Source organism: Bubalus bubalis, chromosome 8 (genome assembly GCF_019923935.1).
Source record: "Bubalus bubalis isolate 160015118507 breed Murrah chromosome 8, NDDB_SH_1, whole genome shotgun sequence".
In the NCBI taxonomy this organism is placed as follows: domain Eukaryota; kingdom Metazoa; phylum Chordata; class Mammalia; order Artiodactyla; family Bovidae; genus Bubalus; species Bubalus bubalis.
This window is the reverse complement of record NC_059164.1, coordinates 36520661-36545009: the sequence shown is the minus strand read 5'-3', so window position 1 is coordinate 36545009 and position 24349 is coordinate 36520661. Positions and strand designations below refer to the sequence as shown.

Below are 24349 nucleotides of genomic sequence, written 5' to 3'. Positions count from 1 at the left end.
CAGGAGATGATAAAACAGCCAGCCAGATTTTATTCCCAATTCAGCACTGCGGACAGCCAGCCAGAAGCTGTTTTCCTATTCAAATATAACAGATGCTGTGTTTCTTCCTTGTAAGGAAAGAATTTCACCACATGCAGTGTAGAGAAAGTTGGCATGGCACAATCAGTTAGGCAGAGTGACACCTGAACATAATTTATTTGTATGCAGAGAAAATAGTTTGCTTAGTCATGTCTAGGAGCAAAAATGTTTTCTTCCCAAATAAATGTGTTGCCAATTGTCAGTCAAGAGAGGACAGGTTAGGATGCAATAAAAAAAACAACCCCGGAAATCTCAGTGGCTTGAAATAACAGACATTTATTTCTAGCTCAGTTTATGTATCAAGGCAAGTCTTCAAGTGAGACCCTGCTTAGCAAGTAACTCCGGGACCCAGGATATCAGAGCCTTCATCTTGGCAAGTGCATCTGTGACTGCTGAGGCCAGGAAAGGAAACTTTACACTCTTGGTCTTAGTTTCTGACAGTTTTTGCACAGAAATGGCACGTGTCAATTCTGATTTAATTTAATTAGCCAAAGCAAGTCACAGAACGTCCGAGGTGAAATAGGGATGTGCAATCCTTTCATGCATACAATGAAGAATCAAAAGATTAATAAACTGTTCAAATGATTCTACACAACAATGTAAATGTTTAAGTACTTCCTATTATTATTAAGTAGAGGATTTTATTTGGTTGAATCAAATACATATTTACTGAATACATGTATGAATATATGTACTGAATATATCTATGACTAGAACAAAACACAATATTCCTGGCAGAAAATACAAATGAACACAATACAGCTCGTCCCCTGACATATTTGGACAAGACCATTACCATCGCCATCTTCATCACAGCTAATAACAGTAGCTAATATAATTGAGCACTTGCTTTGTGCCCAGCATTGTTCTGAGGGGTTCAGTGACAGCCGTACAGCTTAGAGTTCTACAACTAACCTAAAATTACTAACTTTGTTACCTTTAATTTGAGGTTTGATGTCTCCAAACAGTTCTAAAATGTGAATATACTGGTCATAAAGCTTATATTATTTATGGATAGCATTTAATTCACATAAGCCTGTTTCTAAACACCTTACTTAGCAGACAGTGCAGCATTAAGGGATCTAAAACAATGGTTTTATTAAGGGATAAAACAATGATGATAAGGAAAACCTAGGGAAAATACAAGAGCTTAGACTACAGCTTACAGAAAACACAGACTCAGATGGGCTCTACCATCATGGGGGCAGCCATGAGTGAGCATGGGGGCTCCTAGAGAGTTGGAAGGGGAGGCTGTTTCTGTTTTTAAGGAAATTGATTTACAGATGAAAATGACATGATACTTCTAAGGTGATAAATAGTAACTTTAATAATGCCACACGTCATATATCTCTATCATTGTTTTTTACAGTTGGGGAGAGAGGTTTGCACACATACTCCCACACCTTCCCACCTAAAGGCAAACTAACTATAAAACAAGTCTGTTGTAAGTTAACCAACCACACAACACTAAAGAAAATGGCAGAAGCATGGGGGAGTTACCTTAGACATAATAAAGAGCTTGTTTTCAGTAAGCTTTCTAAACACTAAGCCTTGCTCAATATCAAGAGTTTATTGTGGAATCTCTCTCTCCCAAGGGCTTTATTTATTAAATGGAATTTTTTTCATCAGGAAAGGTTTTAAACAATCCTGCCTAAAGTTAGTAACATGGATTAGCATGATTAAGAAAAAGGAAAAAAAAAAAGTCTACAATAAGTACCTGTGTTGTAGGTTAAATGTATGCCCTTGAAGAAGCTAGGCCATGAACTAGAGAATCTGTTAAGGGCCTTTCCAAAGCTATGCTTTTATAATTTCTACCATTAGGTTCATTTGGGGGTAAGTAGCTGCTGTTAATTATGTGTGAGTCTATTTTCTTAAGCTTTTGGCAAATAGGAGTATACATACTGCAAAAACATTTCGAACTATGGCAACAAGTGTGACACACAGGTACAGAAATATTTGGATTTTTACAAAGCTTCATGTAAGTAGCAAAGGCAATTGTCATTCGTATTATACAGTATTTTATATAAGAAAAAATCTGGTTTCTCACTTCCTAATTTTTGTACAAGCACATTCTAGATCAAATAGAAATACCATATATCTCACATTAGACATAACCAGCTATACGATGGAACATTTTGCCAGAATAGGAAAAGAAACTATGTTTGAAATTTTATTTTATAAAGGTCAAAATTTGTCACATTTCAATATCTTCTAATAGAAAGAATCTGGCAAAATGGCACCAGTCTATTTACTCAATGGTTTTTCCTGTTCTTTTTTTTTTTAAAGTTCAGCTTTCTCCTAAAAGGCCACAATTTCCACATCATTTTTGCCTTTGCATCGGTCTGTAATTCCCTCCTCCTCATTTTTCCTTTTGAAGTCCTACCTGTCTTTTAAAGACCAGATGCAATCTGAGATCCCACCTCTGTCAGAAAACATTCTTCAAAAATTCCAACTGACACACTTTACACTCTTCATTTAAACATTAATTTGGTTAAAATTCCAAAATATATGCTAAGAATAATTATTTTAAATGGAAAATAGAAACTGTAAGATATACTTTAGTCTAATTTAAAATGTTGTTACCAATTCCTTTCCATCATTAAAATATTTTTATATATTTTTTTATGTTTTATGTTCCTTTACCTTCACTTTGCTGTGGTATTTATATACATATAAGTCTCTGAGAATGACCAATTCCCATTTCACACATGAAAGCCAATAAATGCTCTAAGGAGGTTAACTTTAAAGGAATGTCAAAATATTTTTCCATAATATTTCCAAAATACTTTTCCTCATCAAATATTTTTCCATAACTGTGTTACAGAGTATAAAGGACTCCCATTTCCTTTATTATACGTATAATTTGGATACATTGGTAACTAAGTGCTTATATGAAATAGGAAGCTGTAAATCACTGATGAGTTTTTTAAAAGGTTGCTTCAAGTATTAGATCTTATCAAACAAAGATACTGATCTGGAATTCATATATAGTAGAGCAGACCCTAAAAAGTATTCTTTCACAATAACAACAAAATAATATTATTCAAACTTAAAATGTTTAAGTTTATGGATACCATATTTGTGAATAAATTTGGAGTTATCATATTTGTGAATAAGTTTGGAGTTACCATATTTGTGAATAAATTTGGATGAACAGGCTATCTGTGGCTCTCGTGGGGTAGAGAAAGATTCTTTTGTGCCACTGAAGTATAGCTTTTCCCACATGTTTCTTGTGTAGAATGACTGCCAGAAAAGACAAGTTGACCACAACACAACACATTCATCTATGTATTTAATAAGTTCTTACTATTTGCTAGATATTGTGAAATGTGTTTGTGATATAGTGACGAATAAAATATTATCCCTATACCTAATGAGTTTACCATAGTAAACTAAATAGATAAATAGACAATTGGAATACAGTTAAAAAAAAATTGTAAAGTGCATGGAGTGCTGTGGAGGTTAAAAAATGACTGGCAAAAGTATATCATGTCTAAATTCCTAAAAATGAGCAGATATTAACAGTAAGCAGCAGAAGAAGGGAGGATGGAGACAAAAGGAAAAGACATTCTAGGAAGCACAAACAATATACAAAGGTCCAGAGCAAGGAGAAGTTTGACAGGTGCCCAGAATGTCATGAAACTCAGTTATTACTGGAGATTGGAACTCAAGAAAGATACAAAGCAAAAAAAGGGGAAACAGGGTTCAGATCACAAAAAGCCTAGTATACCATGCCAAGAGGAGTGTGTTTTCTCTAAAAAGCAGTATCTAGCCTTCCATTAAAGATTTATTACGGGGAGCTGAAATGAGTAAGATTTGCATTTTTAATGATCACTCTACTTGTAGTATGAAGAGTAGATTGGACTGACAATAAGATATGAGTCAAGAGGCTGCAGTAATAAAGCAGATGGACCATAAAAACATTAGTGGGACCAGACAAATGCAGTGTTCTTTGGACTTGACTACCACTTGACTCAACACTGTTCTTAGTCATTCTTTCTCTACATTCAGAATTACAAAAAAGTATAAGTAGATTATAAACTAATAAAGAGATATAGGAAAAGAGTATTTGATAAAGTTAATCCTTTAACACTAAGTAAGTTTGGTAAAAAAAGCTTATAGGTTTTTAAAAAAATTAATTTTAATGATGCTAATTTTTTAAACATTAAGTCTTCCACATTTTTATAGAACTTACTGTTTGATTTACATGGAGTTAATGAAAAAAATCATTCTGAAAAGTCATATGCGTCATTTTTTCAAATCACAAGGTTTTCTACAAATACCCAGAGAGATTGGGAAATATACAAAATGACAGCAAATTAAAGTTATAAAATCAAGTGATCATAGTTATGATGGTATTTTAATTCTGTTATTCTGTTGTGGTGATCATTACAGACTCTTTTTAAATAAAAAATTTTAAGACATTTAAAAATCTCTTATTTATTTCAGCAGTGAAGAAAGATTGTATTTTATTTCTTCATATTAAAGAATTTCAAATGAATGTTTTATTTACTATATGAAATAGATTATTTCATAATACTTACATAGAAAATTAGCAATGACACTTAACTGGTCTACACAATCCTTGAAAGCCAAAAGCATACATTCTTATATTTTCTAATTTAAAAATTGTCTTTTATCTACATTACACTTCTTCCAAACAATATTGTAAAGTAATTAGCCTCCAATTAAAATAAATAAATTTATACTAAAAAATAAAATAAAAATTGAAACAAAAATGAACCCATAAAATGTATATTTAAATTTTTAAAAATATTTTTAAAGAATTTCTACAACGAATGCAAGTTTTATCATTCCTAACTAGCGAATAGTTTCCTAAAGACAATAAAAGTGGGCACTGGTATTAAGAAAATTAAGTGAAAATACATAATAGCAGAAACAGCCTGAATTTAGGAATGTTTAACTACAGGTTTTGCCCAGGGCACCACAGGCTGTTGTTACTCTGCTTCTGATTCACATTCTGCACAGCAGAGTATAGGAGAGGGTTTTCCTTATCTTTAACAAATAAACCACAAGTGTGAAATAAAGGAAAGAGCTGGCTTAGAGTCTATGTGAAAAGCCCTTAGAAGAACTGACAGTCATCTCAACATAAACCAATAGGCTGGCATATTTGCCTAATAAGCTACTGTCAACTCAGGTGGCTTTAATAAATAAAAGACACCAGTTAGCAGTGGCACTATTTTGTGAACAAGGAGGGCATCTCTTCAGTATTGATTGTGGTGCTCCATTTTAAAGGGGAAATTAACAAAGAGGGGCCTGATCAGAACACTGATATCAATCAGGACAACCATGCAAGGAACATTCACCCACCGACAAAGGGCATGAGAACTATTTCTAAACATTTGGAGGTCTGTTGTGACTTATAATCTTATTAGAGGAAAGAACCAAAGCGAAACAGTAGAAGATACAGTAAGATAGATTTGGGATTAGGTATGTAAATACTTTTCTCTTTATCAGAAGATTCAAAACTTGGAATGGACCTCCTTCCCAGGCAATGATTTTCCTTTCCATGAGAATGTACAAATTCAAAGTGAAAAATGTGTCTGACCACCTGTCTCGATGCCATGAATAGGATTAAATCACTAAAATTCCTACCTTCAATAAACTTCTCTGATTTGGGTAAAATTCCACACACTTTCCTAAACTCCAGCTTTTTTCTAATTATTGATTTTGGGGGAAGGCTACAGAATAAGATATGTGAAATGCTAAGTGTGAAATACAGGTCTTAATTGTGCACGTGTAGTTATTGGTTTTTCCACGTTCCAGCAGTGATTCCTCCCTCTGTCCCTCCCTTCCACTCTTCCCTCTCTTTCCTTTCCCTCATTTTTTTCTCTCCCCTCCCTCTTGCTCCATCCTTACTTTCATATGCTCTCTTTCCCTCTCTCTCTCTCTGACTTTTCATCAAATAGCATTTACTATGTGTCAGCCAGTGTTCTACCTGCATTCAAATGTTCATTCATTTAATCCGTATCAAAGACAATTAATGACATAGGGACTATTTATCATTTGCCTCTTTGAGTCAGAAAAAGTTTAAGTAACTTGTCCAAGATCACGTGAATAAATTTGCTTCTGCTGCAATTGTTTTCTAAATGGTGCTGAGAAGTGGAAAAAATAACAATGTGCAAAATGAACCATTTTGAGCAGCCAGGTATAAAACAGTCAAATCCAGATGAGGAAAACATTTTGGAAAAAACATCATTTACCAATTTTTTAGAAGTTCAGCAGAAAGAAAGATTAGGAAATTAAATGAAATAATAAAGTTAGGAATGGACCCACCCAAAATTATTTAGATGCCAAAGTAAGCCAATCCCAGCTGTTATTCTTTACTCTGGCTGCCATCCTCAGCAAGAGCAGTATGGGGGAGTGTGGGCAACCGGCTGTAGTAGCAGCTGGGCCTATTTGTTAAGAGGAAAAAAACCATCAGTGAAGACAAAAGGAAATTTCGGTGGCTAGGAGAGTAAATGGAAACTCAGAGCCTAGCTAAGAGAGCCTCAGAAGTGAAGTGCAACCGAGCTGTCAGCAGCCAAACTGCAGTACTCGCAAACCATTCACAGAGAGAGTATGCCCTATAGTCATGCTTTTGCTGGCAAGAGTTTATTTCATCATGAGCAAAATTTACTAAAGACAAATTTTGTATATATTTTCTCATATTACCAGAATTCTGGATGTTCAAAAATTAAGCAATATCAAGGTCTGTTCTAATTAAACAATGGGTATAAATTAGCAGACTAAAATGGGCAAATGGCATTTCCAATCTAAAAAAAAAATGTGCTGTTACATAGCTCACTAACATAGAAATGTAAATGTGTAGTAAACATAACCACATATTCCAAAGCATAAATGCATGTAATAAAATCCTAGTACTCTATTTAACATCCTCTAAGACCAATATTATAGAAGGCATCTAAATGTGCTTCTGAGTGATCATTGCTGGATTTGCATGTAAACTTTCTAATTGGTATCAATTTTCTAATTTTATTTTTCATTTTTATTCTTGCTCAATTGTATTGACATCTTAGAAACTTCCATTTTTTTTCTCCAAATATGAAAAATTCTTCTACAATCCTAAAATATATCAGACTGCAGTTTGGGCATACACATTTTGGAGCAAGCAAAAAACATTTGGCAAAAAAAATCTGTCAAAAGCAGTGCCCAGCACATAACTTTTGTCTTATTTCTAAGAATTTTAATGACAAAGATACAATTATAGTTTTTTAATTATAAGCATAACTGACTTAACTGTAATATTTTTCTTCTTTCTATGGTTATTTAAATATTATTGTAATAGAGTTTTGCTTTGGGGAATTACTAGGAAGTCAAAATATATTAACGTGAAGTTTAAACATATCGTGTGTGCTGCGTGCATGCATGCTTGGTTGCTTCACTCATGTCTGACTCTTTGTGATCCTATGGACTGCAGCCTGCCAGGAGCCTCTGTCCATGGAATTCTCTGTGCAAGAATACTGGAATGGGTTGCCGTGTGCTTCTCCAGGAGATCTTCCCAACTCAGGGATCAAAGCAGCATTTCCTGCATTGCAGGTAGATTCTTTACCACTGAGCCACCAGGGAAGCCCTTAAACATATTACCTTCCCATAACTGGAGCAATAAAGTAACAAAACTGGTATTTTTGGGGTGGCTCATAATATCCATTCCAGTATTTCAAAATCCCATCCTTTATTTTTCTTCATTCTAGATGAACAAAAATAGAATATTTTGTGTTCCTTTATTAATGGGAAGGTGCAATTTTATGGGCAATTGAACATGCCAACAACTAAAATTCTAACATTTGACTTTGAAAAATTCTTTTCCTTTTAATTTAAATTTTAAACATGGGGTAGTATAACTATTCTAAGAATTCACCATATGCTTAACTCAAGTTTATGCAGACCCTCCCTTAAAGAGCCAGCAAGCTCAATATCCTAGAACCCATTTTAAGCAATTATAAAGTATCTGTTAGATATCATTCATCTGACCAGAAATATGTATAGCATCTATGCATTGTAATAGTGTCAAACTTGAAATTTCCTTTTTATGTCCTTTCTCTCTTTTTTTTTTTTTGGTAAGGAAAAATTAGTTATGTCATTTTGATCAATAATGAAAGAGCTACTTTAATTTTTATTTTCCATTACTTTACCCAATGTTTTCTTTACAAAACATATTACTCTTGTACTCTTTATAGTAAAAGGCAGTGACAAATGTGTGTTTTCACCTGAATTTATTTATGACATTTCTATTTATGTCCATTAATTTCTTTTTTTTCATTAGGTGTATTATATTTGATTAATTCATATGGTACTAAAAAAACTCAGAGGTACAATAATTCAAAATATGTTGTCAATTTTTGTAAGGTTTATACCCAATAAAGTAATTTTTTTCCGTAGTCAAAATTTTAATTGGTTCTTTCCCAAATAATTTTGGTTGGAAAATATCTTACATAAGCTAACTATAATTATAAAACTGGTAACAATTGTTTATTCTTCTCATAGTATTATTACCGATAGCTATGCTTTTAAAATTTAATCAATTAACAAAACAAAAAGGGAGCATAGTCCAATTATTCATAAAATAACCTCTGCACAGGGATTAACTGATAAAAATGAAAAACATTCTTGCTTTTGATCATTTAGGGCATCCTTTAAAAACAAAACTGTAGGTAAGTTGCTGTGTTTTTCAAAGTCCTGACTAGGCTTTTGGCTTTGTCACTTGATTGCATGTATTACTTGTCTCTCTTTTCATCATTCATCACTCTAGACACAAATGAGATTCTATACTGGACGCTGGAAGATCTCAACTGGGGCTAATGGGAAGAATAGGTAACTGAAATGGGACATTGATCATGTAATGACCCAGATGAATTCAAACCACTCTCTGCCTAAACTGTGTACTTTATTTCAATAAAATATGAATATTTTCTGAAAATTTTTAAAGCTGTTCTGGATTTCTCTTTATAACTTTTGTAACAGAAAACCTGAAGCCAAACTAGAGCCTAACATTTTGAAGCAGGGACAGAAGAGAAGTATTCCTATCATTTTTCCTGACTTCTGAATGCTCCCCCAAGTTCCAGCATCTCACTTTCTGCCATCTTTTCTTTTTTTTTTATTAGGAATCTAGTTATATATTGCATCAGACAAAGATGGTAACGATAACCCTGTACGCGAGACAGCAAAAGAGACACAGATGTATAGAACAGTCTTTTGGACTCTGTGGGGGGGGGGGGTGATTTGGGAGAATGGAATTGAAACATGTATAATATATAAGAAACGAATCGCCAGTCCAGGTTTGATGCAGGATACAGGATGCTTGGGGCTGGTGCACTGGGATAACCCTGAGGGATGGTATGGGGAGGGAGGTGGGAGGGGGGTTCAGGATTGGAAACATGTGTACACCTGTGGCGGATTCATGTTGATGTATGGCAAAACCAATACAATATTGTAAAGTAATTAGCCTCTAATAAAATAAATAAATAAATAAATAAAATGTGAAAAAAAAAAGAATGAAGATAGATAATACTAATGTGAATAGACATAATAAGGGGCTTCCCTGATAGCTCAGTTGGTAAAGAATCAGCTTGCAGAATTGAGACTCTGGTTCAACTCCTGTGTCACGAAGATCCTCTGGAGAAGCGAGAGGCTACCCACTCCAGTATCCTTGGGCTTCTCTTCTGTCTCAGCAGGTAAAGAATCTGCCTGCAATGCAGGAGATCTGGATTTGATCCCTGGGTTTGGAAGATCCCCTGGAGAAGGGAAAGACTACCCATTCCAGTATTTTGGCCTGGAGAATTGCATGAACTGTATAGTCCATGGGCTTGCAAAGAGTTGGACATAAAAGTACATCAGGAGACTTTCACTTTCACTTTCAGACATAATGAAATATTTTTACATTAAGTGAAATAGGTATGATAAATTTATTCAGTTCAGTTCAGTTCAGTTCAGTCACTCAGTCATGTCTGGCTCTTTGCAACCCCATGAATCAAAGCACGCCAGGCCTCCCTGTCCATCACCAACTCCCGGAGTTCACTCAGACTCACGTCCATCGAGTCAGTGATGCCATCCAGCCATCTCATCCTCTGTTGTCCCCTTTTCCTCCTGCCCCCAATCCCTCCCAGCATCAGAGTCTTTTCCAATGAGTCATCTCTTCGCATGAGGTGGCCAAAGTACTGGACTTTCAGTTTTAGCATCATTCCTTCCAAAGAACACCAGGGCTGATCTCCTTTAGAATGGACTGGTTGGATCTCCTTGTAGTCCAAGGGACTCTCAAGAGTCTTCTCCAACACCACAGTTCAAAAGCATCAATTCTTTGGTGCTCAGCTTTCTTCACAGTCCAAATTTATTAAGTACCTTAAATTTGTTAGATTCTAAGGATTTAAACAATAAAATGCAATATACTTGCCTTCAAAACTTTCAAAATCTACTCATGAATGTGTATTAATCTCATATTAGTCATGCAAAGAAAATAACAATTCCTTAAAGTCATATAGAAATGAGGCCATTTAATTTAACATGAATAGAGAGCGCTTGTGATGCTACCAGTAGTATAACTATGAATAAATGAAATTCAGTTAATTAGATACCTATTTGTCTAGGAGGAGACAGTGTATTATATGTAGAGGGGTGGCACTGGAAGCTTAGCAGGAATGGTGGCAGGATGGTCTAAGACACACAGTTTGCTCATTGTTTTTCAAGCAGTCTCCTCCTATTTACGTCCCAGACTGAGCTCTGGTTGTTTCATCCCCCACTCCACGCTTCTGTAGCACTTTGTTCTAACCTTTAGTATGTTAAAAAAAAAAAAAAAAAAATCCTGCTTTATCACAACTTGTCTCTTTTTACAACTAGTCTTAAGCTTCTTGGAGAAAGGGTTTGGGTAGAGGCACTGTGTGTGTGTGTGTTTGTGTGTGTGTGTGTGTGTGTGTGTGTCTTTTAATAAACTTTTAATATTAGAATAGTTTTAGATTTACAGAAAAGTTGTGAAACTAGTATAAAAGTTTCCATAAACCCACTGCCAGTTTCCTCTGTTATTAACAGTTTACATTAGTGTGGTACATTTGTCACAGTTAATGAGCTAACATAGATACATTATTATTAGCTAAAACTCATACTCCATTCAGATTTCCTTAATTTTTACTAATATTTTTGCACTATTCCAGGCTACAACCCAGTACACTAAATTCCATTCCTATGTTTTTTATTCTAAAATTCCTAGCATGATGCCTAGTATCTAAAACACTGAAGAAGCTCAACAAATAGTTATGTATTAAGTGAATGATTGAGTGAATAACTATTAAAAAGATATAGAAACTTCTGAATCCATTAAGGGAAAGATCAGGATGTGTAACAGGAATGAAGTGCACCTAGCTTCATTAGTCAGAGAAAACTTTCCATTGAGAGATAAAGGATACCTGGAATCTTACAAAATGCTTTTCCACAATCCACTAATTGTAAATGTTTTCTTATCTAAACTCAATGATAGCACCATGTGTCACAGTTTATGCATGAAAAATTATTAAAAACAGATTTAATTTATATGTTAAATGATTATCAATAACTGTATATACTATATATATATATCTTATTTAATAGAAAAACATAATAGGCAGAGAATGGCAAATAATCGATATTTATGAATTTAAATATATTTTTGAAATTAAGGCTGTAATTTGGAAATTTAAATAAATAACACCTTAACCTGCTGTCACTTATGATATATCTGGGTGATAGATCTGAAGGAGGAAAAATGAAAAAGTTAAGATGAAAGCAAGGCTCCTCTGTAGCATCATCCCAAACACTTAGCCTAGTATTTCCCATGCTTAAGAGTGCATTAAGAATTCCCTGCAGGGAATAGAGACTCAGATATAGAGAACAGACTTGTGCATACAGCGAGGGAAGGAGAGAGTGTAGCATTGAAATATATACATTACCCTGTGTAAAACAGATGGCTAATGGAAGTTGCTGTATAGTACAGGGAGCTCAGCCTTGTCCTCTGTGACTCTCTAGAGGGGTGGGATGGGGTGGGAGGTGGGAGGGAGATTCAAGAGGAAGGGGACATATGTATATCTATGACTGATTCATGTTGATATATGGCAGAAACCAAAGCAACATTGTAAAGCAACTGTCCTCCAAAAATAAAAAAAAAATAAAAATAAAAGAATCCCCTGCAGGGTTTGTTAAAACACAGAATCCTGAGCCCCAGAATTACTGACTCAGCAAGCCTCCAGAATTGAGTGTGAAGTCAAGTGGACCTTAGGAAGCACTGCTGGCAATAAAGCTCGTGGAGGTGATGGAATTCCAGCAGAGCTATTTAAAATTCTAAAAGATGATGCTATCAAAGGGCTGCACTCAATATGTCAGCAAATTTGGAAAACCCAGAAGTGGCCACAGAACTGGAAAAGGTCAATCCTTATCCAAATTCCCAAGAAGAGCAGTGCTAAAGAATGTTCAAACCCAGATAATTGCACTCATCTCCCATGCTAGTAAGGTTATACTCAAAATCCTCCAAGCCAAGCTTCAGCATTATGTGAACCAAGAACTTCCAGACATCCAAGCTGGGTTTAGAAAAGGCAGAGGAACCAAAGATCAAACTGCCAAGATTCACTGGATCATAGAAAAAACAAGGGAATTCCAGAAAAACATCTACCTTTGTTTCATGGACTACATTAAAGCCTTTGACTCTTTGGATCATAACAAACCACAGAAAATTCTTAAAGAGATGATAATACCAAATCATCTTACTTATCTCCTGAAAAATCTGTATGTGGGACAAGAAGCAACAGTTAGAACCTTGTATGGAACAAATGACTGGTTCAGGATTGAGAAAGGAGCATGATAAGGCTGTTCATTGTCATCCTTTTATTTAACTTACATGTACAGCACATCATGAGAAATGCCGGGCTGGATAAGTTACAAGCTGGAATCAAGATTACCAGGAGAAATATAAACAATCTCAGATATGCAGATGATACCACTATAATGGGAGAAGGCAAAGAGGAACTAAAGAACATCTTGCTGAAGGTGAAGGAGGAGAGTGAAAAAATTGACTTAAAACTCAGTATTAAAAAAAAACAAAAACACAAAACTAAGATTATGGCATCTGGTCCCATCACATCATGGCAAATAGAAGGGGAAAAGGTGGAAGCAGTGACAGATTTCCTTTTCTTGGGCTCTAAAATCACTGTGGATAGTGACCGTAGTCATGAAATTAGAAGATAATTGCTTCTTGAAAGGAAAGCTATGACAAACCTAGACAGTGTGTTTAAAAGCACAGACATCACTTTGCAACAAAGGTCCTTATATTCAAGGCTGTAGTCTTTCCAGTAATCACGTACACTTGTGAGAGTTGGAACATAAAGAAGGCAGAGCGTGAAAGAGTTGATGCTTTCAAATTGTGGTGCTGGAGTAGACTCTTGAAAGCCCTTTGCCCAGCAAGTAATCTTAAAAGAAATCAATCCTAAATACTCATTGGAGAGAATGATGCTGAAACTGAAGCTCCAATACTTGGGCCACCTGATGTGAACAGTCAGCTCATTGGAAAAGACCCTAATGCAGGGAAAGATTGAAGGCAGGAGAGAGTGACAGAGGATGAGATGGTTGGATGGCATCACCAGTGCGATGGACAGGAACTTGGGCAAACTTCAGGAGATGGTGAGGGACACAGAGGCCTGGCATGCTATAGTCCATGGGGTCGCAAAGAGTCAGACATGACTTGATGACTGAACAACAGTCTAATTCAGTAGCTCACAGGGGATGCTAATGTTGCCAGTCCCGGACACTTTGTACAGCACTGGATTAATCCCAGTGTCTATCTCCTCTCAGCCCCTACTTTGGAGGAAGAGTGTAAGAAAAGTATCATAAGTAATATTATCTCCTCTGAGATGAAGCTCAACTAAGCCTCTCTCAGGTTGATTATTCAGCAGTAGCTCTACCTCTTAAAGAAATAAACTTTTGTCATTTTGACCATAACATGGAAGCCAAAAACAATCATAAAACTTTTGTTTGTTTGTTTGTTTTGTTTTTACTCAGTAGATACTAAACCTCCAGCGTTTAGGAATGATCTGATTAAGTCCCTTTATTTTGCCCACAAGGATCTCACCAAAAAAATACTCCTTGCCCTCAAGGATGTTAAAACATAGTTAAAGACACATAAGTCAGAAAATATAATGTCATTATTTCACAGTATCCTACATCTCCATGGTATATTTCTATTTTCTACAACAATCACATGAGATAGAAATTAGTTCCTGTGTACTTATGAGGAAATTAAGCCTCCAAAGAAGTTCATGATTTAGCATCAATAATATGACATCAAATAGAATAAGCTGTAGATTCAAATCTAGGATTTTTTAAAACTCTGAATCCATACATACTCTTTCCACTAGCACAGGCTGTCTCCTAATAAAACGTTCAAAGTGTTTTGGAGAAATGAGACACGCTGGGAGGTCTGGGAGGAGAAGTAAAGAGACCTACATTTCTAGAATTGGAAAGGATCTCTGAAATCACATGGTCCGTGATAAATTTTTGACTCAGGGTTAGGAAAAAAGCAATCAGCAGGAGTGAATAGCTATATGCAACACGGTCAGCACATTTCCTCTTCGCTTTATTTCCACAGTGCATCCTGAGCTTTGAATTTAAAGCTCTCCTCAGTTCCCATCATTTCCTGGGAGGAAACTAGTCAGGAGGGAAAAGGTCAATGTCCCCAACTGACCCCTCACGTTTTTATTCCTATTTTCATTGCTGCTGTTCTTTTCTGGTTCTGGAGTTGGTTGCGCCACCTAAAGTCACCACTGAGACATAGCCTTAGGGATGCTACTCTTCTGCTCTATCCTGTACGTAAAACACCCTGTCTATTGTGGTTTCAATGAGTTAAAAAATCATAACTCAGAGAAAATGAACCAAAGCTACCTGGAAATAGATAGTTTTACATAATTAATATTTTTACACTAAGCTCAACATTATCCACAGTGGGAACAGGCTGGCAGGCTCTGCTCAGGACCCTAATTCTCCCCTTCCAGTCCCCGCAGTGTCATGGTACTGGGAACATCAACCACCCTCTGGTTACACAAACAGGGTAAGTTGTCCAAGTCACTAGTAAGCTATTTACTATTTCATCATTTCCTAGCCATACATTTCAACACATTTTTAATACCTAATGAGTAAAGTTATGTCTTCTATTCATTGAACTAGCCAATAAAATAAACACTCAGGTAAACTCAGACCAGTAAATAGACATCATTCACTTAAAATGCTTTCATTTCACCTTTGGCTTAAAGTAGGGAAGAAATCATAATATCTATCTGGAAAATAAAGGTGGGGAGAATAAGAGAGAAGGGGGTTGGTGACAACATTGAGAAGTCAAAGAAACAAATGATAGAGAAGTAAAGGAAGTGGTTGTGGTGATCGTTCAAGAATGACAAGAGCATCAAAAAGTAGGTTTTGTTTTGTTTTAAAGAGGACTGATTATAGATTAGAGAATATGTTGACCTGTTGGAAGGTGTCTGGAGGCCCCAGCAGCTCCACACAATGCAAAGCTGAGGAGAAGGAAGGTGAACAGGCAGAGAAAGCCCCAGCCTTTCTCCTCATGTATGTTTTATCAAAGGAGCCATAAATATTTCTTCTGGATTCCTTAGTTTCTTTGGTACTCTTCACCCCACCCAAGTATCAGGCATTTCTTAAAAAAAAAAAAAAAAAAAAAGGCTGCTCTAAATCAATTGTGCTTTATTCACATACCTGGTCAATGAACATTGACTGAACACCTACTAAGGGTAAGGAACTGTGCTCGGCAGCATATACCTTACCTGTTTGTCCAGGGGAAAGGTAGAATAGAAAGCTTTCTCCCCCTTTCAAAGCAAACAATGTATGTTGGGCTGATTGCTTACAGGCCACTGTTTGGTTTAACTTCTGACAGTGTGATCTGCTCTTAGTAATATCTGTTCCATTGTGTCTTACAAAGCTGGGTCTACAATTACCTTTGTTAGTAACTTCTGTTTATTTTACGGCTTTGGTCTCTTGTCTCCAAAGTGCCATCAGATAAAGTTCCAACTTTCCTTAATTTATCAATAAAATAACCTTATGGTAACTTACAAGCATAACAGATACCAAAATCCTATTTTCTTTCCAGTCATCTACTCCATTTACAGGTGGACTTCATTTAAAAAGAAAACCAAAAAACTTTGCTTTCAAGTTAAAAAAAAAAAAACTGATTAAAGATTTTCCCTTATTTTAAGAGGTTAAGTTAATAATTAACTCATGATTGCTTTTAGAATAAAAAAGGGAACAAGAGTAGGCTAATTCTCCCTGAACCTCTTCTGATTCATGAGTAATTTATGAAAACCTTCCTAAAGCTAAAGTATTTACCACACTAATTTGCAGTATCTCATGTAATTCTTTCATGATACTGCAAGTTAAATATTATCCCATTTTAAAAATGAGAAAATTCATACCCAGAAAAGATAAGTAACTTTCTCAAGTCATGCAGCCATAAGCAACATCCAAAATCTAGAGTTTTTAGGCTATTGACATTAGAATGCGAGAGTGTTTTGTAATTCTTGGGACTAAACTACTTTTCTATGTGCACTGTGCCAAGGCTATGAGCTAAGTCCTTGACCAGAAAACAGTGATGATTAAAGATAGAAGCAGAAATATATTTTTAAGCCCTAGAAATCAGGCAAGTCATGAATTTCTCTTTTCCTTTTCCATACTAGTTGTAGAGTCAAAGTTACCAGGGCAATGGGGTCTTATGGTGGGAATATTCTGAACTACGCATTGGACCCAAGCCACCAATTGCTTTGACCACCCACCAGGGCTATAGGAAATCAACTTATCAATTCCACAAACATTCCTATTTTTGAAATCATCACATTCTCTGACAGAAAATGTTCTCCACTATCAGAAATTATAATACTTGGTTCAAATGAGGTATTAACATATCTTTTTCATTCATAGTCCAGAAAATCCAGCTGATAAAATACCCAGTCTTGTCATTATCATCCTTAACATGAGTACAAAGAATAATGCTTGCTTAAGCCCAAGAAATAACTAATGACACTGATAGTTTCTCTTACGCTCCAAATGTTATGTAAAACCATACTTGGAAAAAATTCTCCATTAAAATAATCATCATCCTTTGTATAATTTATATGATATTCCAAAGTATCAGATGTTGTGCTAAAGACTACTAATAGCAATTGATCCTTCTACTGAAACCAAGAAAATAATCGAAATCTTTATGCCGTTAGGAAAATGTTGTAAGTGGTATAATTTCAGTTTTGTTTTCTTTTAAATTCTCTGAGACTGAACTTACTAGACCATTTTAACACTGCAGTGGCTATGTATGAAGGGGCATGCATGCATACAAAGTGCCATTTCTGGATTCCTGCAGACTAAATTCCTCTACTAAACCACAGAAGAGTTTCACACACAAAGATAAAGTAAATCTTTTGTGTAAATCTTTGTATGCTCTCCCACTAAGAACCCCCCAGGATGATTCCAACAGATATCTTTGATGAAAGAAAACTACTTAGAAGATTGCTAACAATAATTTTCACTAGCAATGACCAATTTGATGTTTGGTGCTTTATTATGTGGTCATAGAACTGGGGCCACCAAGTCATCTTATCCCAGACAGGAAGAGAGACCATCTCTATGAAATACCCTCATTAAATGACAAATCTGACATGGACAATAAAATAACACTGTAACATAAATTTTTGAAAGAATATTCCATTGTGACAACATGATTACTGCATGTATTTTTTAAGTCAAGAACAAGTATTGGTTTTTTATTATGTATAGAACACAGTCTTCACAAAATTTTTGAGACATGATTTTATATGACTAAATCATTTTTTGGTCCAAAATTGGCGCCGTTTATTTACTACTTCTGCTGCTAAGTCACTTCAGTTGTGTCCGACTCTGTGCGACCCAGAGACGGCAGCCCACCAGGCTTCCCCGTCCCTGGGGGAAGAACACTGGAGTGGGTTGCCATTTCCTTCTCCAATCCATTTATTTACAACTTTCTCTAATTCTGACCTCCCCTCACCCTATTTTACATTAAAGATAACTGTTTTCTCACTGTCATACTCAACATATACATATGAACTGAATAATTCATAGAGCCATTCTGAAGCTTTTGATTATCCAGGTGCATTTCTGTGATACACGAGCAATATTTGTAACAGATGAAAATACAAAGAATAGTGTTATTTAAAATCCTTATATAGACTTCTATGAAAAGTACATTCTGTGTAAAAAAAACTCAACAAAACTTACTGTAATCCTTTCATCTTACCCAGTGGCTTCTTTTTTTTTTTTCAAATATAAACTGTTTCTTAATAAACTTATCAATTAATTCTCACTAACTCTCCCTCATGGAGATCCGGATATCTGGTTTGTATTCACCCCTGGATCCTTTGAAACTACTTTATGAATCATGCCTTATAACCAGTTTTATTTATTAACCACACAGGGATGTGTAACTAATGTCATTATTGCTAGTACCTAGTTACTGGCTGAGAAACCCAAGCTATGAGCCAGTTCAGGAAAAACTGGCTCAGTCACTGCCTTTTTTCAACTGGCCCTGGATATAAAATAAATACTACAACCTCTAGGATAATCATTCAAAACTTATTTATTATTGTATTATCCTAGAATTTTATCTCATTTTTTTTGTATAAATGGAAAAACAATTCTAAAATGTGTGATGTAAGGTGAGTATGCATAATAAATAGATATATGCAGACTTCTATTGCAAAAATATTGACCATGAATCTTGGAATATACAGATGATGTAATTATCTTATAAATTACTATAAGTAGAGGTCAAAGGTATGAAATGGGATTTGGAGTGAATGCATTCAGGATAGATTACAAATTTTATGCAAATCACAACCAAATTTTGCTGTCATCTATTCTAGCATTATAGATGCTGGGATTTTTTGATATCCAAACTTAAGGCATTTCCAAAAGTTTTTTTATCTTTAGAATATGTTTCCTTCTAATATTCTCATTTCTATCAGTCTTCAGGAAACATCAATAAGATAATTTTTAGGTTATAAAGTATGCTTTATAGTATTATTGTTCTGTTTTGATCTTCTCAAAAACCCAGTGAAAAATATCAGTACTATCACTATTTTCAAATTAAGGAAACTGAGGCACAGATAACTACCAATAGTATAATTGGAAAGATTATAGCTGGAGTAGAGACCTCTCACTTCAAATCTGAGCTCTCTGAACTATGAAAAATATTCATTTAATTGCTTATAATATTAAAATACAGATAGACTAGTTAATACTATCCCATATTTATACATATAGATATGTATTCAATGCTCAAATCTACATTTATAATATCAACATATTTTAGCAATGATCCTCTGTCATATTTGGGCTTCCCTGGTGATTCAGATGATAAAGAATCCATCTGCAGTGCAGTAGACCCGGGCTCACTTCCTGGGACGCTCCCTTGGAGGAGGGCGTGGCAACCCACTCCAGTATCCTGGCCTGGAGAATCCCATGGACAGAGGAGCCTGGTGGGCTGCAGTCCATAGGGTCCCAGAGTCGGACAAGCCTGAGTGACTTTCACTGTTTAATTTCTGCCATATTTATGTCTTTATTTAGCTATCTTTTCATCAAACATCCTGGGATAACACCCTCTGCTTATCAGCAGCCATTCTTCTTGGCTTCTGCAATTGTGAAATCCCTTCTGGGGTCTTTGAACACCTACCCCATCTGGAACCTCCCTTGACTGCATTTCTGGGACTTTCCACATGCACTGGGATTTCTTCTTTGACATGGGCTTCTTTCCTCATTTGTTTTTTTTCTTCTTCAAGCTCTATTATCAGGAAGGCTATATTTTTGCCTTCCCTGTAACCTCATTAATGCAGGATGGTGAAAGTAAGGAGAGACCAGACATCAGCAGAGGGAAGTGCCTGAATCCACCAGGACACCTCTCCCTCTATTCTCTTGCCTTCATTCTCACAAGGCTTATAGCTACTTTTCAAAGACATCCTTGGGTAGAATATTATAAATGCATACTAATTATATCAAAATTATCCTCTTTAGGGTATTGGCTATAAAACTGGTGATAAATTCTTAACTGTTCAGAAACTTTCAAATACTTGTCTGACATAGTTAATCTCAACCCATATCTTGACTGAACATTCTGATAGGGCAGGACAAAATCTTGCCATTTTATCTTTGTATGTTTTGGTTAACCCAATTTATCCCGAACCTGTAAAAGGCATTCAAAGATATATGTATGGCCTCAATAAAAGCAAATTTCATTTCTTTATTTACAAGGCTTGCCTTTAGTTAGCATCTTTGCTTAATATCAGAGTAGAGTGGATATTCAGCAGAAGAGGGAAGAATTCAATATAATCCCACTGTGGGTGGAGAGCCATGAGGAATAAGCTATAAGATGCTCCATATTTGATCCCAATGTTCTACTTTGTCCGCCTCCCTCACCTCCTTTTCTCCCTTTTGATCCTGATGGTCTTCTCCTTTCAAGCTCTGTTGAAGAACATGCCACTTCCAAGGTTAGAGAAGAATGAAGGAGAGAGGAAAAAGGGCAATTCCTGGATACTTTTTTTCTGAACATATTTTTATATAATTTAATTAAAGCTTTATATTAATATATGACACTGAGACCTTCCCCTCCTCTTTGGGAAGAAACACGAGGCTTGTGGTCTCCAGCACCATCTTGATAATGAAAGATATAAGAAAGATGCTTGTCGTTTTCCCACATGGCATAGACCATTGCTATGAAATGAATCCCTAGATATATCTAGTAGACCACCTCCAGGAAGCCTTACTGGATTTCTCCACAGGGAGTCAGGCAGCAGTGCAAAGGTGCTAGATTACTTATGTCTCATGTATCTTATTTTTAATGACCATACATTCATTTACCTAATTTACTGACTACTAAAATTTCACCTATTTGGATATCATTTATGATAGCAAAAGAGTATACTCTAAAATATTCTGTCCCCAGTTTTTGGACACTGCTAAAATTGTCCATTGATTCTGAAGTGTAGAGAGGTGAATGTGTTATTTTTACTGTATTAATGGGACAGAATGTCCCTACTCTGACAATTCTGTGCTTCCCTTTCAATGAAACACCTGCAGTGCAGGAGGCATTTGCTGCTTCGGGTTGCATTTCTGGTGTGATATCGAAACTGACTTTGGCAATTAAACTGCACAGGTGGGAACATCGTATTTTCAGGTAACTCTATACTATCTTTATATAAAAGCACAACATTGCACATTTTCAGCTAGTGCCATTAAATCAAAAGGTTAAGAAAAGCCAAGAGGAAATCTTACGGCAGTTTTCAGTTTAGTATCCATAGATACAAGCATTGGTCCTCCCACATCACTTAACACAACTCGTAAAATCAGTTACAGTTACTCCTCTGATCAAGAGAGATGTGTTGAAGATGAGGCTGATGACAACATTATGTACCAGAGTTCTGGTATGCTCTGACTAAATTAGAAGTTCCCCAAGGAAAAATATTAAAATGAGATATCTCTGGAAACACTGATATTGAGCTATCAAAAAAATAAGCATCAGAGTAATAAAGTATAGAAGGTTGATACCATGCATAGCAGAATGGTAACTTGACAAATTTGGCAGCTTATCCACTTGTCTACAATAGAAAAAGAATCCATTATTATGTTTTCTTTCTCTGACATCCTTATGTGTCCATATTCCATCACATCAAATTTTAGCATTTAGGTATATTTGATCTTACCTTCTTAGGAATATGTATGTTGGTACATACCATAATACATCTTTCCAAATCAAATAAACTGTACCAATTCTAGGCACTATATTTTAAATACTTTACAAATGCAGGGTCAAGTGTTTCTTAAATTTATGCTACATACTTCGGAGTAATATCAGAAATCTATTTAAACTAAGAAAATATCCACAGATTTTTAGCTGTTCTAAAATGAGACATTTCTATAATCAAATCAACTGATAATTGTCCAATAAAAAAACAACAAAAAAAAGTGTCATTAAAATTGCGGCCTCCTGTTTGGTTTCTCCTTCTGGTAAAGATTACACTCATAACCAATACAATATTGTAAAGTTTAAAAATAAAATAAAATAAAATAAATAATAACACTTAAAAAAAAAGATTATACTCATTTTAAAAATACAGGATACTTTCTACAGTGGGAGACAATTTAAAAGCTTACACAATTGAAAAATGTTTCTTATGTAATTTTCACTATTCCATCTATTATCTGTCTCAATGATTAATGATAACAAATACTTCTTTCCTGAAAATTTATTTCAAAAAACTTTTAAGTCAGCAAAGTCACTTTCATAGATATGGGTTTTGTTTGTTGCTTGTTTGTTTGTTTATAGGAAGGGTCATCAAACCTATTCATGACTGGCTTTTAAGGACCTTGATGCAAAAGCTATCATTTGATCATTTATTTATGACTAAATGCTGCTTTACAAAACATAGTAGCAGAATAAAATAAGCATTTCAACTGAAGATAGATCTTCAATTAAGCAATACAAGTTTACATTAAAAAAGAATAGATGCTAGTGTACAATATCTAACACTTTAAATCAATATAAACCAGTTTACAGGGATTGTTAACTGATTTTTTTCTTGCCACATTTAAAAAATTTCTAGTAATCAATTTAATTGGAAAGCTAGTTTATAACAGTTGTGAGTCATTTTAATCACACAGTGATGACTTTGTTATAATGGGCAAGGAATCATTTTATTCTCAAGAATCTTTTTTCCTCTTCTCCTCCCCATTATGGACAACACAAAACAAAAAAATCAATTGCACCTCTATTTCTACAGCCCTTGCCTAACATCTTTGCTTCCCTTTATGCATCAATTGATATTTAAATACCCACTGCTAACTTGGTGGATTCTGCCCCTCAAAGCTCTTTACAACCTGCTTCCTTCTCTCTCCTGTTGTGTCAGCTAGTGAGTGAACTTATTAAGAAAACCTAATATTTACAAGACAAAAATAACATCTCTAAAGTTAGCCTGTGATTTTACACTATTTTCAGCTGTGGTTAGCTATGACCTATTCATTAAAGGTACTTAGAAGCTTCAGTCAATTTTGCAGTAATTTTTTTCAGGTGCATGCTAAGAGTCTGAAGACCAAAGATCAATGTTAAATGATTTTAATTTTTTTCTCATTTTTTTCTAAACCAAAGGTCACCTACCTTTATGTGACAGGCGTAAGCGGGGGTGCGGGGTGTCAGCTGTATGACCTCCTGTCCACAGCTCCAGCAAGTAGCCCCACAGGAGCCAGGTGACGAGGTGCCCAGGCGATGCCATGCTGCCTGCCGCTGCGATCCTCACTCTCTGGCGGGGTGAGTTTTACTTAGGACTCCCCTCCAGGGGCAGCGTAGGAGAGAGGCTTTGTCACAAATCGAACGCGTTGTCATCAGAAAGCACAGTTCCAAAGTGCCATTTGTCAGGCTGTGTTTGGATATGTAAAACCTGCCTTTCCCCAGGACAGTTGTTTATAAGCCCGGAGCAAGAGGACATTCCAAGGAGTGAATCTTCACTGCCATATCCTGCCTAGAGCTCTTTTCAGTCACTAAGCGGGGAGATTCAGGAAGAAACTGTATTATCTGAGTCACTTATGCAAGCGATTCATTCAGAAAAAACAACAACAAGCTCAGCACACGCACTGCCTTCACCCCCGTGAAGCTCCTCTTCTCTTCTGGCTCCTTGAAGCCTCTCAGAAGTCAGCTTCTTGCACTGACTTGCCAAACAGCTAGTTTTAATTCACCTTTCACCTTGCTAATTAAAAACAAGAAGTGCCATTCCCTCCAGGAGTTGCAGGATCCACCCAGCAGGGATGCCGCTGTCGGCGAGCTGTGTTTACGGGGAAAGTTCAGGCAGGGTTGAGCAGCATACTTGCTGTTTCTAGGAAGTGTTTCTGGTCCACGTGCCCTCGTCCCACCCGCCCTCCCAGTATTATTGGCCCCACGTCACTCAGCGACAGGAGAGAAGTTCACATTTTGATGGAAAAGTGGAATCAGGAGGGAGAATGATATACAATAGGCTGCATACTTAAAAATCAGTATAACCTGAGAGGATAGAGGGTCAGGAAGGGCTTTTAAATTCTCACTCAACAGGATTAACCCTTGAGTAAATACAGATTCATTTTAAACAATCTATCTGTCACCATTCAGTACCCAAATTGATTTTTTTCCCCTTTCCACTGAAATTGTATTTCTTTCACATTTTTGCCTTTTTATATTGATTGCATCTTAGAA

The 24349-nt window shown here is 35.8% G+C and overlaps 1 protein-coding gene across 1 annotated transcript in view; it reads right to left on the bottom strand.

Moving 5' to 3' along the window:
• Positions 1–24010, bottom strand: part of SEMA3E (semaphorin 3E) — a 274076-nt gene extending 250066 nt beyond the window's left edge. The window contains exon 1 of the mRNA XM_006049428.4: positions 23285–24010. Within this exon, the coding sequence (XP_006049490.3) occupies positions 23285–23399 (115 nt within the window). The 5' untranslated portion in view covers positions 23400–24010. The remainder of the gene's footprint in view (positions 1–23284) is intronic.
• Positions 24011–24349: the final 339 nt, after the last annotated feature.